This window comes from Nothoprocta perdicaria, unplaced genomic scaffold (genome assembly GCF_003342845.1).
Source record: "Nothoprocta perdicaria isolate Ctin4 unplaced genomic scaffold, notPer1 scaffold_26, whole genome shotgun sequence".
Classification (NCBI taxonomy): domain Eukaryota; kingdom Metazoa; phylum Chordata; class Aves; order Tinamiformes; family Tinamidae; genus Nothoprocta; species Nothoprocta perdicaria.
The window spans coordinates 1,797,766-1,816,161 of record NW_020455488.1 but is presented as its reverse complement, the minus strand read 5'-3'; the positions used below and the strand labels follow the sequence as shown (position 1 = coordinate 1,816,161).

At 38.1% G+C, this 18,396-nt stretch overlaps 1 protein-coding gene across 4 annotated transcripts; it reads left to right on the top strand.

Moving 5' to 3' along the window:
- Nucleotides 1-156: 156 nt before the first annotated feature.
- On the top strand, nucleotides 157-16,277 carry LOC112948352. 4 transcript variants are annotated; one of them, XM_026040604.1, is made up of 5 exons: nucleotides 157-463; nucleotides 1,729-1,803; nucleotides 2,399-2,561; nucleotides 9,342-9,425; nucleotides 14,719-16,277. In XM_026040604.1, the coding sequence occupies exons 1-5, from the start codon at nucleotides 188-190 to the stop codon at nucleotides 14,784-14,786; spliced, it is 666 nt and encodes a 221-aa protein (XP_025896389.1). In that variant the 5' UTR covers nucleotides 157-187; the 3' UTR covers nucleotides 14,787-16,277. The 4 variants fall into 4 exon arrangements, 3 of the variants coding, with proteins under 3 accessions (XP_025896389.1, XP_025896390.1, XP_025896391.1); XM_026040605.1 differs by lacking the exon at nucleotides 9,342-9,425; XM_026040606.1 differs by lacking the exon at nucleotides 157-463 and having other exon boundaries at nucleotides 1,710-1,803.
- Nucleotides 16,278-18,396: the final 2,119 nt, after the last annotated feature.

Sequence of the window (18,396 nt, the reverse complement as noted above, 5' to 3'; positions counted from 1 at the left end):
GAGCTTTCTGCAGATTTCTTGAAATTTTGGGGTAATTGTCTTTCACTTGGCCAAGTATTCACCTGTCCCTGTCCTTCCTTTTCTCTTCCCAGACCTTCCACAGTAACCCTCAGAATGGAAACAACCTTTAAAACAATTCTTCTTTTTTCTTCTAACAGATTCTTGATGTTAAAGATTTGACTTTTAAATGAGTAAATACATGGAGAAAACAGCAAGAATGGTTACTGGAGTGAACTTCTGGCCTCCAACCCTTTTGAATACAGCTAGTAACCAGCACAGTGCTCTTTATCTGAGATTTCAACTGTTCTTGTGTATTTATGTGTTGATCTGGGGAGAAATGTGGCCACTCATACCAGCCCGGAATTCAGATTTCTTGCCTGTAGGAGAGGCACAGCCTGGTTTGCTACAGAGCATCTGTCCACATGGATGTACTGCAAGCCCTGATGACCTGGGACCACCATCCGTGAGTGAGAAGATGACTCAGTTTCCTGAGCTTATTCTCTGCCCTTTGTTTAAGAACATTAAATTGGGTGATAATGAGTAGTGACCATGTCCCTTTTAATAGTGGGGTTGACACTTGCCTTCTAGTAAATAGACACAGAGATGACCCTCCTCATTTCACACAGGTCACCACACAGCCGCTGGGATGGTGAGGGATATTGGTCATTTACCAAACTCTGTTTGACATGGGTTCATGGGTGAGAGCCCAAGGCATGATATTGCATTAGCAATCCCTGGGTTACGGGGGATTCTTCTTCTAAAGAATCTTTCCATTAGGCAAGGCAACTGCCAGCCCATAGGAATCAAGGAGGTAAGGGGAAAAAATATATATATTTTATATATTATATATTATATATAAAATATATATATATAAGCAATTGCTAATGTTTCCTTAGGATACATGTCTTAAAGACAAACTGAAACTCCCTGTTACAGTGCTGCAATAGCTGCAGTGCTCCCCACTTAATGGTGGGGATGTTTTTCCAATAATTAATCTCCCCTTCCTCCCAGTAAAACATCCATGAGGTTACTTATGATGTTTCTGTCTCTGCTCTGCTCTGTTCTACTCCATCTCTCTGGGAAAACGATCCACACCTGTGGACAAGCTCAACATACTGTGGGAACTGCTTCACTTTCTAATAGCCTGAAAGTCTAGTCACCATCTGCCTTCCACAATGGTTCCTGGATGAAGCAGGCAGCAAATGCTCTGGTTTGATGGGATACATTGTTTTTCATATCAGAATGAACAGGGTAGCCAAGGGGACATTCCATGCAACTTCTGAAGCCCTTCGTTTTTGAGGGAAGAGGAGAAGGGAGATGTTCTCCTGAGCTCAACCATTCAAATAAAATCCTGGAGCAGAGATGCTAAGCTCATTGTCTTGGCTCTGAAGGAGTAGTCTTTGATAATAAGATAGTCAAAGTGCTGCCTTTTTGTAAGCCACAGATGCTGCCCTAATGTTATAAAAGTTACAGGAAGGAGAACGTCTGTTGCTCAGACAAACTCAAACCCAACCCAACTTTCTTTTGATTTCAAAATGCAGTGTTGTTTCAAACTCATTGCTACTGTTCAAAAATCCTCTTTGCCATTTCTTCTATCTGTAATATGAATCATGAGATATTGATAAGTTTGCATATGCTGTTTGCATGATACTTGATACTTTCATATTGTTGTGATAATTTGTCTGTTGATTCAGCTTTTTTTTTTTTTTTAATATATCCCGTTTCCAGCAAGTTTTGTTGCCCAGGTCCTGCTCACAGCCAGGGAACAGCTGTAAGTCAATGGAAAAAATGAACAACAGGAAGGTAAGTGAAAAGAACAGTAAATACAGTCCATTCACGTGACAGGATCCAAATTATTTTTATGCTAGGGAGATTTTTAAGTGGGACTTCTCCCAGATCACAATGCTCAAGCCTTGGTTCGCTATGAAGACAATACATAATTTATTCAGAGTTTATTATTATTTTTTATCACTAGTTTGCCAGTCACACAGAGTGAGGGCATGGATGAGATCAAGGCCCAGTTTTCTTGCTAAGTATTGTACAAACTCCAAGCAAGAGTCCTACAAAAGGAGGTATCTGCTTTACAGAGGCAAACGGATGGAATTAGGCTGAGAGTTAAAATAACTGGTTCTCAGCAGCTGAACTGGGAACCCAACCTAGGACTCTCTATCCTGGGATGTGCTGCTTGTTGATTTAGACATCTTTTCTTTTTATATTTATTCTGAATCACTGAAATGACTAATTGAATAAATGCCATGCCCTTTGGAGCACTGCTTATTGTATTTCTAGAGAACAGATTACCTATTCTGTCAGTCTGTTGGAGGTATTAAGAGTGATACACTCATCAAGAAAAACTGTAGGTTGGGTGTGACTGAAAACTTGGTCTTTTCTCCTGTAGGGAAATCTGAACCTCTGCTTGTGGTGTGATGGACAGATCATGAAGACTCTGGGACTACCACATCATCCCATTCTACTCCGCTTTCAGGTTGCAATTAGAAGTTGCATTGGGAAGAAGCAACTTCCATGTAAAGCTGTGAATGAAACATCAACATTATTCCAGTGTAAGTGGATTTTTATTCAATTTGTGTTTTATACAATATAAAAGTCTGTGTTTAATTCCAGTCTAGTCATGAAACTGTGTTCGAGGATTGCCTGTTCAATTCAATAAAACATACACACACACATAGCAACACCATTTATATTTCAAATTATTTTGCCAGGTCAGTCTTTTGAGATTTAGCATTTCACTCAAAACAGAGTCAGTAACACACACTAGTTGTAATACCTTTCTACCTTTTGATGAATTGACTGATTCAAAAAAAGGCTATTTATATTTTAGTGTACTGTAACATTTCTCTGTGTTCTTATTTGAATCTTTCTTATTTAACTGAAGCTTTTACAAAAATAATAAGATCAAAAAATAGCTCTAAGACAGAAAAGACACACATTACCCTATTCTCTTTGATACTTGGGTTATCTTACCCAATCTTTCCATGTTGGCTAGAGTTTTACTCTGTGGTAGTTTTGTTGAAATATAGAAAGTAGTGATAACAGATAGTGTGTATTATAGTTGTCTTTGCAGATGAAATCAGAAAAGTTTCCCAAAGTTTAGAGACTGCTCAGTACCAGTAGCATATATGACCCTCTGTGTTACAACTACTTTGAACCAATTTATTTAGTCATTTTGGCTGTAACTGCTTGGATGCATTCACTCCTGCTGCAGCTGTTGTGATACAAGGCAGCATGTTTTAGATCATGCAGCCATTTCCATCCTAGATTTCACGAGGGAATTATTCTATTTCAAAGATCAGTCATTCAAATATCATTCCAAGTTTTCCAAGTGAGATATTAGGCGCTTCCAGAATGGTGCTGAGAAAATTCTCGACATTGTTCTGCTTAGTCAAAAAGCTCAGGACAGACTGGCATCTTTGGAGATTTTCTGCCATCAGAAAAATGTAGTTGAAATCATTGTATTTACTTTACCGACTGACCCCAGAAACAGTTCAGAAAATGTCTGAAAGAATCTACTAATGATAATACTAAAAGGATAATTAAGTTTCTTTATGGGGATAAGAAGGTAATCTGTCTAGCCAGATCTAGGACCTCATATTGAAAACTGTAGCATCTGCATGTTAAAAATCCTGAGTAATTTCATACCAAGATTTTATCAAGATTGTAAATTCAAGGAGTAAAGAAGTAAGTTTGCTTAATATCTCTATCTTTCTTTAACTCATTTTCTTGTTCTGATATTTCCTTTTGTGCTCCTGGAAAAAGAAAATCTTTCATGAAATCTGATCGTAAGGGTGCTTTAGCTTCATTGCTATCTTCTCTCTTTCTTTTTCCCCCATTGTGAATATTTCCCTTATATGATGATCATTACTATAGCTCTGCTAGGCCTGCTGGTCTGCTGTTTTTTTTTTTTGTGGGAGAACAGTGATTTTTTAAGGACTCTGAGGGAGCCAGACCTCCACTCTTCTGAGGCTCTTACAGATGTTTTCGTACTGGCATGAGAAATTGCCCAGGACTCAAAGTAAACCAAAGGGGTTTAGGACAGTATTTTCTCTGCACCCTTCTCTGCTGAGCAGAAGAATTGCTGCACTGTAAACAAATGTGCCTTTTGCCTCATCCTTAGATGCTGTGAATTACACAGATGCTCTTTGGATGAAATGAATGTATAGATCATAGTGACGAAATGAATTTATTGATCATAGTGACTGGATCCCAATCTGGTAGATAATGCTTCTTGAAAATGTCTAGGTAAAACAAAGAACTTTTTGAATAAAAAGTAGTTTTGAATAAAGCTCATAGCTTCTGCTGATTTTCTCTTTAAAAAGATATCTAGTTTTGGTACACACATCATTCTGAATCACTCAAGTTTTAGACGTATGAAAGAGGGAAGGAATTAATTTTATGTATTCCTTGTCAGTGACAAAATGGCTTGTCTGCTCAGAAAAAAAATGCACAGAAAATGCTGAGAAACTGCAAAATTTCCTCAGCAAAGTATTGGCAGTTTTATCTAGCACTGTTTTAGGATACTTTTGCTCATATTCACTTATATTTGAAGGACTTCGCTTGGATTATCAGTTTAGTTTCTATTTAGGTTCAGCTATTGCTGCAAACTCCAGAAATGGAATATAGAGATTAGACATAGAGATTGATGAGGGCATTGATCATATGTGATTATTATGGGCACTTTTGGATAAACCCTCTGTACCCAGCCCCACTGAGGCCAACACATCTGTGTAATTCAGGTGCTTTTGAAAACCCTACCTGGAAATGTAAAATTGGCAACTGTTTTGGAAGACTTTGGCTTATGAATTTTACAGGGGCTCAGCAGGTCCTAACAGTGATATTCAGGGATCACTGCAATCTGTGGAGATGATGTTCAGACTATCATGACTGCCCTCAGCAGAGCCTTTCTTTTAGCAGCCAAGGTTCAGGTCTTCATTATTTGGTATTAGGTATCATAAAAAGGAAAAGGTCAGGAGTAGATGACTCAGGAGACAGTACTGACCATGGGATAGAGAATGGCAAATTATTTTATGTTTCCTTGCTGTACTTTTCCTGTCAAAGAGGAGCTGGCATTGCCTGTTTGCTCTGAAAAGAAGGTAGGAGGCTCACGGCCTGGAAGTGCTGTGTAAAACAGAGATTATTGTCACCCTCTTGGGCATGGCAAAGTTACCTTAAAAGTGATGGTCCTTAGGTGACATCTACATGACACATGCTATAGTGTCCACAGACCAGAGTCTACGTATTGTTGTTCTAAAACCAGAGAGGAATAACTAGGGAAAAAAAAAAAAAAAAAAAAAAAAAAGAGAGAGAAACACCAGGGAATAAAAGTACTTTTGAAAGAGACGAAATCTACATTTCAATGAAAATCCTTTCAAGGCATTTCAAATAAGAGTCTGAGAGAAATAATTACAAAGTTTGGAGAGAAAGAACGTTAGCTTTGATATCTTTTTCTTCTATGAAGCAATTAAAATAAGCAATTTTTCAAATACTAAGCAGAAAATTACTAATGGCTGAACCCAAAAGCTTTCATTTCCTTCTTGGGGCCTTTATTCTTCTAAAAAAAGACAAAAAATGTGAAGGTGGTTTTCCAGATAGATTAATGCATAAAGCAGTCGCTAGTTGGATGTCATAAAAACTACAGCAGCATAGAATAGCTGAGATTAAGAGCTAGATTTAAATCATGCAACAGTCCAGTTAATATCGATGTCTAATTAAGAAATGCATAAGAAGTCTGTAATGTTGATTTGATGGAGAAAAACTCTAATAGGGTTTCTTTTGGAATTTTCCATTTCAATTGCTGCATAGACTTTTAATGGATGTCCTATCCAGTCTTTGGTATTAGCAGGAATCATCCTCAAATTAAAATCAAGACCTAAAATGGAACACAGGTAGACAAATTAGCTTGTCTGGAAAGCAGTCTGTATAGAATGACAATGTGAGCTCAAGCTAAAATTTTAGTACAAATAAGAGAACAAAGGTCTCAGTTCCAGCATGGAAACCCTATCTGCTTGTCATTTTAAACAATTTTTAAAAGCCTGATTTAAAAAATGCAATATTAAATCATTTCCCCACCTCTGAGCCTGCAATTTATACATAGAAATCTACAACCATTAGACATTATTAATTATTCTTTTTTAAACAGAAAAGCTTTTTATATTTATGCATATTAGTTATACGTAGAGATGGTCCTTTGCTTGAAATTGGATTTAGAGCACACAGTTTCCCATCCCTATTGATATATTCTATTATTTTTCCACTCCTTTTTGGCTAACTAAAACTCTTAAACACCTTGAGCAAATCTAAGCCTGGACATCTGCTATGACACACAAATCATCACGGATGTTTAGTCTCCAGGTACAAAAGGGATATTGGTTTTAAGCTGCATGTTATTGATGCCCTAAAGTTGCTGCACTACGAGCAGTGTAACTGTTAACATGTACAAATCCACGTGGCAAAGACGGAGAAAGTACAGCACTAGATTAAAGCAGCAGTGTATTTGTTACCAGCACTTTGTTGTTGACCCTCCAAATCCGGAAGGATTTATCTCAAGAACCCAGGAACACGGCAAACTCAAAGTAACCCCTCTGACCTAGGGAGCAAGCACACTAGGGAGTCATTTTTAAGTTCATTAGATCACATTAAAATACAATACACTGGCCATGGTAAAATAAGGCATCTTATTCCATCTGTCCACGTATTTCTTTCCAGAACTAAATCTATCCAGAGACCTTTTGGAATTGTATCATTAAGCCTGCCACTGCACTTAGCAAACAAAGTGGAAAAGTCTGGGTATAAAATCAGAATAACTGTGAAAGTTCTACACTCTGAGACACCCTTATTGCCTGAAATATCATGGTCTAAACTCAGGCCTGACATTACTCCACTGGCACCAATGCATCATCCTAAATACTGATATCATGGCACCGGGGATGCCCTAAGGACTTTTCTCCTTGGAAGAGAAGAGGACTAGGACAATCTCAGCGAGGCCTCCACAGCTCTGAATGATACACAAGGTCTAACAAAGGCAGTGTGGTGACATTCACGTTATCATATGAGTCTGATTTTTTTTCCTCCTCTTGACATGATATGCCTCGGAATGTGTAGTGGACACAGATTGCTTCTAGATGATTGCTCAAAGTAGAACATTGCTTTAGTGCCTTGGTTTAAGTGCAAGTTGCTTGGGATTTATGTAATACTTTAAAAAAGGCTATGAACGAGGCTGCTTTTTGCAATAAAAATACACAACAGACAAGAAAATCCCACATCTTAATTTGTCCAACAAACTTGAGTGGCACAAATTATGTTGGTTTTACTAAATGATAGGAATTCTTTTACTTTTCTGCACAACTGTCTTTTTATGTATTACTAAGCCATGACCTCACCACTGTTTAGGTATTCCTTCTGAGAAGATTAAAATAAACCAGTATGCCAGTGATCTCATTACAGTAAATCCAGCATGCAAAAACAGTGCTCTTCTCTGTGAATTTTCCTATTGATGTTTCACAGAGAAAGAAAACTGATGATGGGATGGTAGCGCAGTTCAGATAGTGATGGAAAAGGAGTGATTAAATCTTGGTAGGAAGGGAATATGAGGCACGATGCCAGAGACACATTTTTTCCAACTTGAATTTCCATCTTGGATCTGTCCTACCTGATTCCTGCCTGTCGTGCCCATCATTCTTTTAGTTGTCTCTGTGTTTATTCTCTTCCCTTTCTGTCCCCTTTATCTATAACTTCCTTCTCTGTAATGAACCCTTAATACATGTTTTTCCATATACCTCTGATTATTCTTTGAATATATACACCTACTAATCTAAATGACATGCAAAATACAATTTGCAGAAGGCATGCGTACCATCCTGCCTTTACACAAAAACATGCAATCTATAGCTTTTCTGTCTAAAAAGTGTTTCCCACATGATTATACAATTCTGCACCAAAGGAGTCATTAGGTTATGATAGATCTGACCTAGACTGGGAGCTTGAACATGCTCTAACAGGACTCAGCAAGGTAGGTAGGAGAGACACTGTTTTCTTTGATAGAAGAATCTATGAATTAGTGCTCATAGAACTGAGAATGCCACCATATTTTTGATGCCACTTTCTGGGGTGCAAAACAAGAAAATCTTTGGAACAAGACTACAGTGCTGATGAGGTAATCTTATCTCCGGGCTCCTGGGTATGCCTCAGCTTTGCCTGGAGATCATGCAGTTCAGTGACGAGGTGATAAACTGGTTTCCCTGCTCCAGCTGAATGTCACGTAGCCACTAAGGGGCCAGTTCTGACGAGGGGAGCGTGTTCTTCCACATCCCCTCCTTTTTCAGAGAGAGATGTGCTAGTGCTACTGGATTCTGTTTCCATCCAGCAGGCCTCCCATGCGACTTCTGCTCCAAAATTCCAGGCAGGCGGCAATGGCTGCCACCTCTTGATCACTGTACACTTGGCAGGAGGAGACGAAACTGCTCATTTCCATCTGTGGCATTTCTCAGCCAGGAAGAAAGCCACAAGGCATCAAACTGTAGGCTGGGAGGCATCAGAGCAGCCACCTGTTAGACACTGACAAAGAAAACTCAGAAAACCGCAGAGCTGAATTCCCTGGACTAAGGGAAACTGCTGTTTAAGCGGTGACGGCCTCTTTCTAGCCACCCAACATTATTTTTTTTTCCTACTAGATGAGGCAGAGGACACAAACACGCTCTGCATTAGATAGATTTGTTTTAGTGAAGACAGCACCGCTAATAGAGGCTGCAGCGTTTGAAGTGCAAACAGCCCAAGCTGCTGCACAGAGCATCTGCTGTCAGCAAGAAGACGGTGCGTGAAAGGCTGCTGTAATTCCTGCACTTGGGAGCCTCTCTGGAAGCACATAGGGGAGTCACAGAGCACTGGATGGGTGAAAAGATCTCATCTCCCCAAAGATTCACCAGGTCAGCTCAGCCCAGGCCAAAGGAGCAGCGACTGGGTCCTCGGCTCTATTTTAAGTTCATTGCTCTATTGATTATGAATAGGTATTTATTGCCTTTCAGGATCTTGAAGCAAGAGTGGCCTATCAGCTAAAGTTGTGTGAACTAAATCATATATTCCCCAACTACAGCTAAAACCCATTGCCAATTTTAGCCTAATCTTCACTTCTGCCAAAGAAAAGAGAGACTCTTTGAGGTAAGATCCCTTGGATATATTTCTTTCTCTCTAGGTTAAAGCAAGGCTGTAGCTAATACATATCTGAGCCATAATGTGGATTTGCACCTTTCCCATTAAATATAGTTGATTTGTATCTGCAATGTTGCTTCTATTACTAATGCATGCTTTTATCTTCACAATTTCTATATTAGCTGCAAGTGTGAAATGCCAGATGATCCACAGGTCTCTTACTGTCTGCAGGAGAATAATACAGGCGAAAGACCCGATTCTCAGAGGTGAGATCATTGCCAAATCCATTTGCACATCTGCTTTGCTAAACAAAAAGTTCCAGAGATGTGCAAACCTCTGACATGCACAAAATGGAACTAGCTCACTGATCATTTCACTCTGCGTGCAAGAAAATGTGTGTATTTCCATTTACTCTTAACAGGTAGGTTGCAGAATTAGAATCTCAGTACAAGGCTCTGCCACTGTCCACAAAAAAACAGCATAAGGACAACAGTACTGCTCACTTCTCTGCTCTGCTGCTTTTGAAATCTGGGTGCTTTGGGACTTTTAAATACTTTCAGGTGAATTAAGGTCCCACATCCCCAGACAGATGTTTTTACTGCAGTCATTTGGATAGTTAGTTTTCCAAGGCAAAATATTTTCTTGTTCCATGGTTTTTGAAGTATAATGTAACAGTGCAATGCATAATGCAAAATCTTGGAAGGTGTTTCCTGACACCAAGGCAATACAAAGGAATATATTGCTGGATATTGGATATAATTTTATAGCATACAAACCTGTGTCGAACTTCTACATACTGTAATACAAATAAGTATATGCCAGTTCTCTCCCTTTACTCTTTTTACTTTTTTTGTAAGCTGTCTTCATCTACTGTAAATATTTGGTCATTTAATGTCATCACAATCCAGGTTATTTCAGATTTATGGGCCATTTGAAACAAATGCATCTAAATTTAATTCATCATTATGTATTTTAGTTTTTCTCTCTTAATTGACTGTATTCCTAAAATTCTTTTTGGGATAGTGGGACCTTAATACCTGAATTGAGAATACGGAGACTTGGTCATCATCTTTATTAAATGGAATTTAGACATATCATCCCCATAGTGATTTGAAGCAATTAGTTTAAAAACAAGTGATTTCAAGAATCCATTTCATAGTGAGAAAATCATGAGCATAATGCATAGGTCAGAGCATTTTTCATGAATGTCCGAGATATTGGACCTGAAAATATACTACTTGAAATGTGTATTTTCTTAAATGAGCTGTTAAAAAAAGTGATTTTCAAAAGAATCAGAAGAGATGCACTTTTTATGCTGCAGAAGGGAAACACTTTTGAAAGAAAAGAAATGCTGGAAAGGACTCATTATGCTGATATGTTAAAAAAGCTGCATTTCTGTAGCAGACTGTATAGCTTGTATTGGATTTCCATTCAAGTGGCTGTTGTATTAAGAGCTGTCCTTCTCCTCTGGAAATTACACTAAAAATTCAGTGGGAAAAAAAAAGTGACGTTTCTTCAGACTATTTTCATTACCTACTGACTAATAGAAATTATATTTATTTCCTTGGGCTGTGGGATATAGACATAATAAAGCCATGTACAGAAAGGGGAAAAAATGGAGATTCTCTAAGGATGAAATAATGTTAAATAATTGGGTTTGAGAAAACAAAAGAGTGTAACATGCTCTGGATTTTTAAAGAAAGTTGAACTTTTCTCAAACCCATGCCTATTAAAGCCTTATTTTCATTTTTGTCATTTATAATTAAGAGAAACCTACAGAGTACTTGTAAGAGTTTTAGTTTCCATTAAGAAGTGCCTTTCCCAAGATTATTCTGCACAGTATTTCTTTAATCTCATGCGGATAATGTAGGCAAGGTATATGTTATATGCATTAATATTTCTGCCTACCACACCTTTGTGAAGAGAAAATATCAACTTATACATTCTCCTTTCCTTGGTCCTTATTTCACAGGGAATAGTCTTGATTACTGGCAAGACAGCTTACTAGTATCTTGTAAAGTGGCACAGCATCATTACTGCGATGACTTAAACCTGCTAATAATCAGATCATTGATTTTTAAACCACAATATTTCAGGTTCAGAAGCTGCAGTTCATTTTTCTGTCTACAGAACCTCTATAGGTAATGGTACCTATTTTTGGAGAATTTTACTGGCCCTTTTATTCTAAATGATAGAGTTGCTGAAAACAAAGACATTATTTTTAAATATTTGCACTGCCCAATAACAATTCCACTCTGCTCAACTCTAAACATTAATTTCAACAACTGTGCATCAGGGTCATACTCCAGAAGTATTTAAAGGGATTCTATAGAATACAAATTCCAAAATATCTCAGTTGAGGAATAGGATCACTGTAATCTGGCTTCTGTTTTGTGATTATAGGTATTTTGTAACCCATGCAGGTTTATTCCAAACTCCATTGAAATAATGAGAATTATTCCATTGACTCCAATGAACTCCTCTTTGTCACTGTCTAACACTAGCCTAGGTTTCTTAGGGAGAAGCTCCTTGCTGGATTAAGGAAAACATTTGTGCATCAAGATTATGGGAGATGACTGGTTAATGAAATGTGGGCAATTTTATAAACACATCAGTGATGGAAATACCCAATAGGAAAGATGTCATCTAGACATCCAGAAATTATACTCTGCTCGTAACAGAAATACAACATGATATGTTTACTAATGAATCACGAATTTCTCTATAATTGTTTCCACATTTGGCGCAACTTCTTCCTAAATCATATACAGAAACACTGCAGTTTAAGGGAGTTTTGATAATGGTTATGAGAGAGTAAGATCAGAACCATATCACTTCTAATATATGATAGAAATTACATATATTGGGGAGGAATATTTTTGGATGCTCATATTACTTTTCTGAGGCTTCATTTCAATCTTTCTCTCTCCTTTTAAAACTATTTCCTTATCCTTCTCATTTTCTAATATAAAAACAGGAGTTCTTATCAATTTAGAAGACAAATAAAACTAAATAAAATACAGACAGAACTGTAAAGCATGATCAATTTTAAAGTTCCAGCTTGGATAATAAGAGACTCTATTAGACTATTTGCACTGTACTTCTGTCATGGACTCAGCTTTCTATAGTGCATTCAGTGTTGTTATAATGCAAATCAAGTATATTTTTTAATAACTTCTTCCATTAAAATGATCTATTAATGTTTTAAGACTCTAACACTTATGAGTATGATTCTAATTACATGATTTTGCTTCAGGCAGGCTTTAAAGATTTGCCTGATCTTCAGATATATTCACCTTTAGGATTAATTATTGTTATTATTATTTTTTGTAAGAGCTTCAGTCTCTCAACATTTGGGTTTGATGATGGTTGTCCTGTCCATAACTGTAGCATATCTAGTTCCATGTGAGGAGAAGCTGTGTGAATTTAGAACTCCTCAGCTTGGTAAAGAGGTGACTAAGATTTGTAAAATGACAGTTGTTATGAAGAATGTTGTGAAGAGAGGAATGCTTATTTACCATTTTAGAACAAGGACCAAGAAAAGGTTTAGAGGGAATGAAACAAAGTGTTGTTGCACAGCACATAATTAAGTAACAGGAATAACTGTCACAGAACAGTGTAAATATAAACAAATTCAGAAAGGACTAGAGATACATGGAAGATAGTTATCTGATATCATTAATTATTATGGTTTTATTTAACGTGTACTATCAGCCTCTACCTAATTCACCAAGTGATAGGAATGGGGAAAATATATCTGGAGAAGAATTACACAGGCTTGATGGACTTTGGTCCATCAGCTACTCCTACATAAGGAAAATGATTGTTTTGAAAGCTTGCTCCTCTATCCAGAAGCCTGCTCAAAAACTCGGGTTTTTAGACAATCTGCACTCCTCTTGTGACAGTACCCGGGTGTTATCAGTAGAGCCAGGCTCTTGGCAACTGGCACGCTGCCTTTCCGTGTTGTACGAAAATTTCCCCTGAAATATCAGGTATGCTTTTCTTATAGGATGGAATCCTCCTAACAGGAAAACTTGCTGTGGATTTTACACTCTGGCAAAGACATAGTTGTGCAAAGGTTCCTCAGACACATTTTTACCTCAATGGAAATATTTTAGATCAGTCCTATTTGAGAGGAACAGAAATGGCAACGGACCATATATATGCAGGCCTCAAGAAATGTGAGCTTTTACATCAGTGCGCAACAGAATGGATAATTTTAATGGCGTATGAAATTTTGAATGTTGGATTGACTCAGTCTGCCAAGTTCTCAATAATTTCACCTCAGAAGATATTCCAAATAAAAATACACTCAGATACTGAAAAGATGATAGCAGTGGATTATGTGCAGAATAGAAGGGAAAAAAAAGATGGCTTCAGGTTTTCACTTAAAACGTTGTTTTGGAAAATGCCAAAATATCAGAAAGGCTCAGAGGAAACAACTGATTTTGAAGAAGCATATAATCCAAATTAAAATACAAAGGATGTTTAAAAAGCAGTTTAAATATCCAACCAGACATTTTCTACATTACCAATATTTACTTACATTGAAATATGCTTTAGTTTCATATTTTAATTTAAAAATGAAAGTTAAAAAGGGAATTAGTTTGAAATTACTGAACTGAAATATCTCAGATGACACAGTCTGGTTTTTTTATCAGTGAGCCAAAGAATTAGTTGGAAAAAATGGAATCCTAAAAACACTCAGAGGACAGAAAAAATATTTTCCTGACATTTATAAAATTAGAGAAAAAAATGGCATTTTTATTAGCACAAAGATTGTGCAAAATACACACTTTTTTTAGCCAAAATTCCATAAACTTGAACTCAAATGCATTTTAGTTTTTTTTCATTCTCACCATTATGTTTGTATATGGTAAGCGACAATACTTTTTATTGGTCAGATAAATAACTGGATAACCTGAAAAAACAAGGTTACATGTGTAAGGTAACTCTACAGGAGTTCTAGGGCCTGTTTCATACATTGTCACAGGAAGAAGTTCAGGAAGCCTGAGCAGGGAATTTTACACAGCTTTAGTCCACAGACCAGTGTGTTTAAACAGAAAATGATGATTAACTCTTAAGTAATTTGAAGATGATAACTTGGGCTATCCAAAGAGAAAGACCCCTGGGCCCCATCAAGGGCCGAGCTTGGGAGGAGTGGAGGAAAAGGGAAGTCCTGCAGAGCTACAGTGGGATGTAACGGATCAGAGCAAGAACATCCTTAGATGCCTGATAATTTTTGAGGGAATTTCTCTTCTGAACTATTAAACTATTACCCTCAGCTTTCTCTAGAACAGCCTTAGTCTTTTATCTGTGATCTACCTGGAAGTCTAGTGTCTGCCCAACACCTCAGCTGAGCTGCACTAAGAGTCAGCTAATTACATGTAAATGTTTTTCCTCACATTTTTCTCAAAAATGTGCATGTGCAGGCAGGCACGTGAGTAAATTTTCACTTGTACTGCAACATTGCTGGGCTGTGTAATAGCAGGGTACCAGTCAAAGCAATATCAAGCCTGCTGCCTTCTCACTGCCCTTTCTGTTGCTTTCCTCCACCAGGCCACCTCCAGCGCTTGTCATTCCTGATCTGCAACATCACCTGTTGTTCCAATACGAAGCTCCTCTAGACCAGAAACTGGAGCAAAGAATAGAAATACGTGTTTGTCATTGAACTGAACTGAGAAGAAGGAAGAGCAGAATGATAAGATCATAGCCTGCAGCACTTTGTTTATGAGAACATCCTTCCAGTGATATATGCCTGCACCAGGTGAAAGTATTGTGTCACCCTTAACATATTTTAAATGCCAGGGCTGTCATGCAAGAAGACAATGATGAACAAGTTTAAACAGAATATGGTATTGTAGCCATGTACTGAGTGTTACCTTTAAAGGCTTGCACTGGTAGCGTTCCTTGGCAAAATGTTTCCTGTGTTGTATTTCCCTGTTGAACCTCTTTCTCAAAGCAGTTTAGACTAAATGTAACTGTTTTGACTGCAGGTGAACCAAGAGTGATATGTAAACTAGTGCATTTTCTCACACAGGTTTTTTTTTTGGCTATTCCACATGGTTTCCTTATCATAAATACACGAGCTTCTCTTCTTGGGTAGGGATCCCACTGGGCAAATAGGTAAATAAAAGCATGTCTACACTGTGCACTGAAGTGAGTGCACGGCCTTGTCCCAGGTCACTGCGTGTCACAGGTTTTCTTGGACTAGATCTAGTGTTTGTCCATGAACTGAAAGCACTTTAGCAGATGGAGCTCCCGAGACCGCATACTCTGGTTTAGTTTCCATCCAAAGAATTTAGCCCACCTGCTCAGAGATTGCTTCATATTGTGGAGCAAGGTAAGAGGGACGACAGGAAATGTCATTTCCAAAGGGCACTCCTGGGCCAAACTGAAATGCAAACGTCGAAGCACCTATTGTCACAGAGCAAGTATGCAGAGTTACCATCTACATGGCAGTTTTCTTCACTGATATTTATCTTGAGCTCAACTGCACGAACACACTCACCACATTACCGTGCTGTTTCACAACACGACTCGTTTGCTCAGACTGATGACCTAAATTAAGCCTTGGGAAGACCAACATCCAACACGTGATACTGGATGCAGGCATGGCCATATTCACCTCGGATTCAGGTAAAAGAGTTGTAGTTAGGTATGTCACAGTAATGAACGCAACTGTGTCACCAAAGAGTTTTATATTTTTGAGACAAATCTGAGCCATCCTACAAACCACTCAGTACAATGTTAATAATACTTTACAAGAGGAGAAAGGGCATTTCTGATTGTCTGAAAAAAGTACAAGCTGCTGGGATTTCTTGAGCACTTACGGAGGTCCAATTTGGGCTTCTCAGCATCTCCCATTTGTTTTTCTTTCTGTAAAATTGAGACACCTGGCTTTTCTTACAAGGTTATCAAGGTTTTCAATTAAAGTTCTTTATAAATGGAAATGCCTTGCAAACAGTATTTAATCACTTGACTAAAAATGGTCTGCAATGTCTTTAGGCAGTACATTTGTTTTCATAGGGACTAGTCACAGTGCTCAGCTTCACGTAAGGCTGCCGGATCATATGCTGCATCTTTAAGACGTAGTTTACTTCTGAATCAGTAAATGTACTAGACAAAGCAGCCATTATTTATGCATTCCTGCATACATGGCAAGGTGAAAATAATAGAATAAACATCATATACTTCATTATGATATCGGTTTACACTTCCAGGGTACACAAAAAGAGGCCATTTCATCAAGCTAATTGCCTGAAAGTAAAAGAGAGAGAACTTTAGCTATTAGTCTATTATGGGGCTTTTTTCTTAATCACAAATAGGGGCCGTGTGTCCCCAGGGGGATGTGTATTCTAATTTACAATTGAACTACAGATCAGAGCAATCAATCTTGTGCAGCACTTTTACAGTGTAATTGCTGCAACATAACAAATAAAAAAAAAAAAAAAAGCCTAAGTCGAGTTTCAGCTTGAGGTGGAGATATTTACCAGGCATTGGGTTCAGGGTGGGAGGGAGAGAGGAAGAGAAGAGAGGCGCCAAAGCCATGAATATGCAATGAGGGCTCATTAGTGCCCCAGTGTTGCCATGACGAATGGCATTATCCCCAGACTGGTGCAGCCTAAACATGAATTTTATAATGACCCATTTATCATGACTTGTCATGGGTTTCTTTACTGTACTTTCTACTGGCTCTCACACCTTCCACCATTACCACCTCTGCATTCCTTTCTTTTATTGTTTTTTTCTTATTTTAGGTTAGTTTTTGGTGTTGATCCCCAACTTGTAAAGAGAAGATGATTGCAAACAGTAATCCTGGCATTCAGGAAAAATTCAGAGCTTTGTAAGCTGAAGATCCAGTGCCAAATATGTAGGTGGTCTTCAGTCCACTTACTAGTGGATAAATGTTCTTTTTGTCACGAGTATCTGCAATCTTGTCAGTTGACTCAGCAGAAAGGTCTCAGATTGACCGAAAATCAAGACAACTATCTTCCTATTCTGTCAGATGTGATGGATGAATCTGTTCTGTTGACCCAAGCCTGTCTAAAAGTGCTCCTCCTCAGCCCATTCCAGCTATGTGCACAGTATAAAAACCTGCCCCTCATCCTTACATTGAAAAAGACACTAAATTGGGTAATTGGACAAAGACTGCTTTTCTCCACAACTTCAGTTAGACAAAAGATGCACCACATGTGCAATCTAAGTAGTAAGAAGGCCATTGATGTTCCTGGAGTAAGATATAATAGTCAACTGTAAAGGAAAACAAAATTACTGCAAAGCAATTAGTGTGTCTGCCTTTAACTCATTTTTGGTCACTGCACGTTGTCTCTATTTTACTGCTGTCCTTTTGGCCTACCCAATTCCACACTTAATATACCACTGCTTATAAAGAAATCCCAGTGGCTCCAAAGGCTGAATTGCCAGTGCCTGAATAGGCCCTGCTCTGTGGTATATAGAGACTTTCATCTCCCAAGTTATGAATCTGACATCTCATGGCCAAATCCACACCAGTTTATTTCTGAGAAGTCTGTCCTCATTATTTACCCCAAATAGTCTCACTGCCAGCATGCCTTCCCCCCCACTATGAAGTAGCTTGAGTATCTCAAAGTATCAAGACTCCCTTTGTGGGATTTTATACTTTTGCTATTACAAGAATTTGTCTTCGGGGACAGAAAAATCAAGCAACTTATTTCCAGCTATTACTCGGATAGGGCTTCTTAAACAAGTTGTGAGCTCCCATGATCTCTAAAAACAACTCTCCTGAGATCTTACAGCAGGATAGTCCTACAGCTCTTTCATTACTCTATAGGAGGTTTGAAAATATTAAAAAGCATCTAACATCCCAGTCCAGCAATTTATAGACTCAGAGCCTGATGTTCTAGCCCTCAAAGCCTCTATTTCTTCAGCAAAATCTGCACTTTGCTATCTTTGCTATTATTGTCGCCAAGACAGCCACGTGTTTCACTACAGGAGTAATTTGTCAAAGCAAAAGTCCATTATCCAAAGATTCATCACAGGTTCCTCCTTCGCTATAGGATAGACTAACACCTGGATATAAGAAAGTGAGGTGGAAGGAAAGCTGATTCTCAAAATGTGTATTTCATAAAAGGTACAACTTGATTAGGCTGAGCATAGCTGATTAACATGGTGATATGTTCTCATCATCTCTTTTTTTTTTTTTTTTTTGTTATTCCTGTCATATATGTATCTGTACCTTGCACAACAAAGCCCTGA

What these genes read in the sequence shown, in the direction of transcription:
- LOC112948352 (XM_026040604.1), top strand. Translation starts at nt 188, where the DNA reads ATGAGTAAATACATGGAGAAAACAGCAAGAATGGTTACTGGAGTGAAC. An exon ending in ATGACCTGGGACCACCATCC is followed by an intron (nt 464 to 1,728) that starts GTGAGTGAGAAG and finishes TCCCGTTTCCAG; the next exon opens with CAAGTTTTGTTGCCCAGGTC. An exon ending in AAAAAATGAACAACAGGAAG is followed by an intron (nt 1,804 to 2,398) that starts GTAAGTGAAAAG and finishes TTTCTCCTGTAG; the next exon opens with GGAAATCTGAACCTCTGCTT.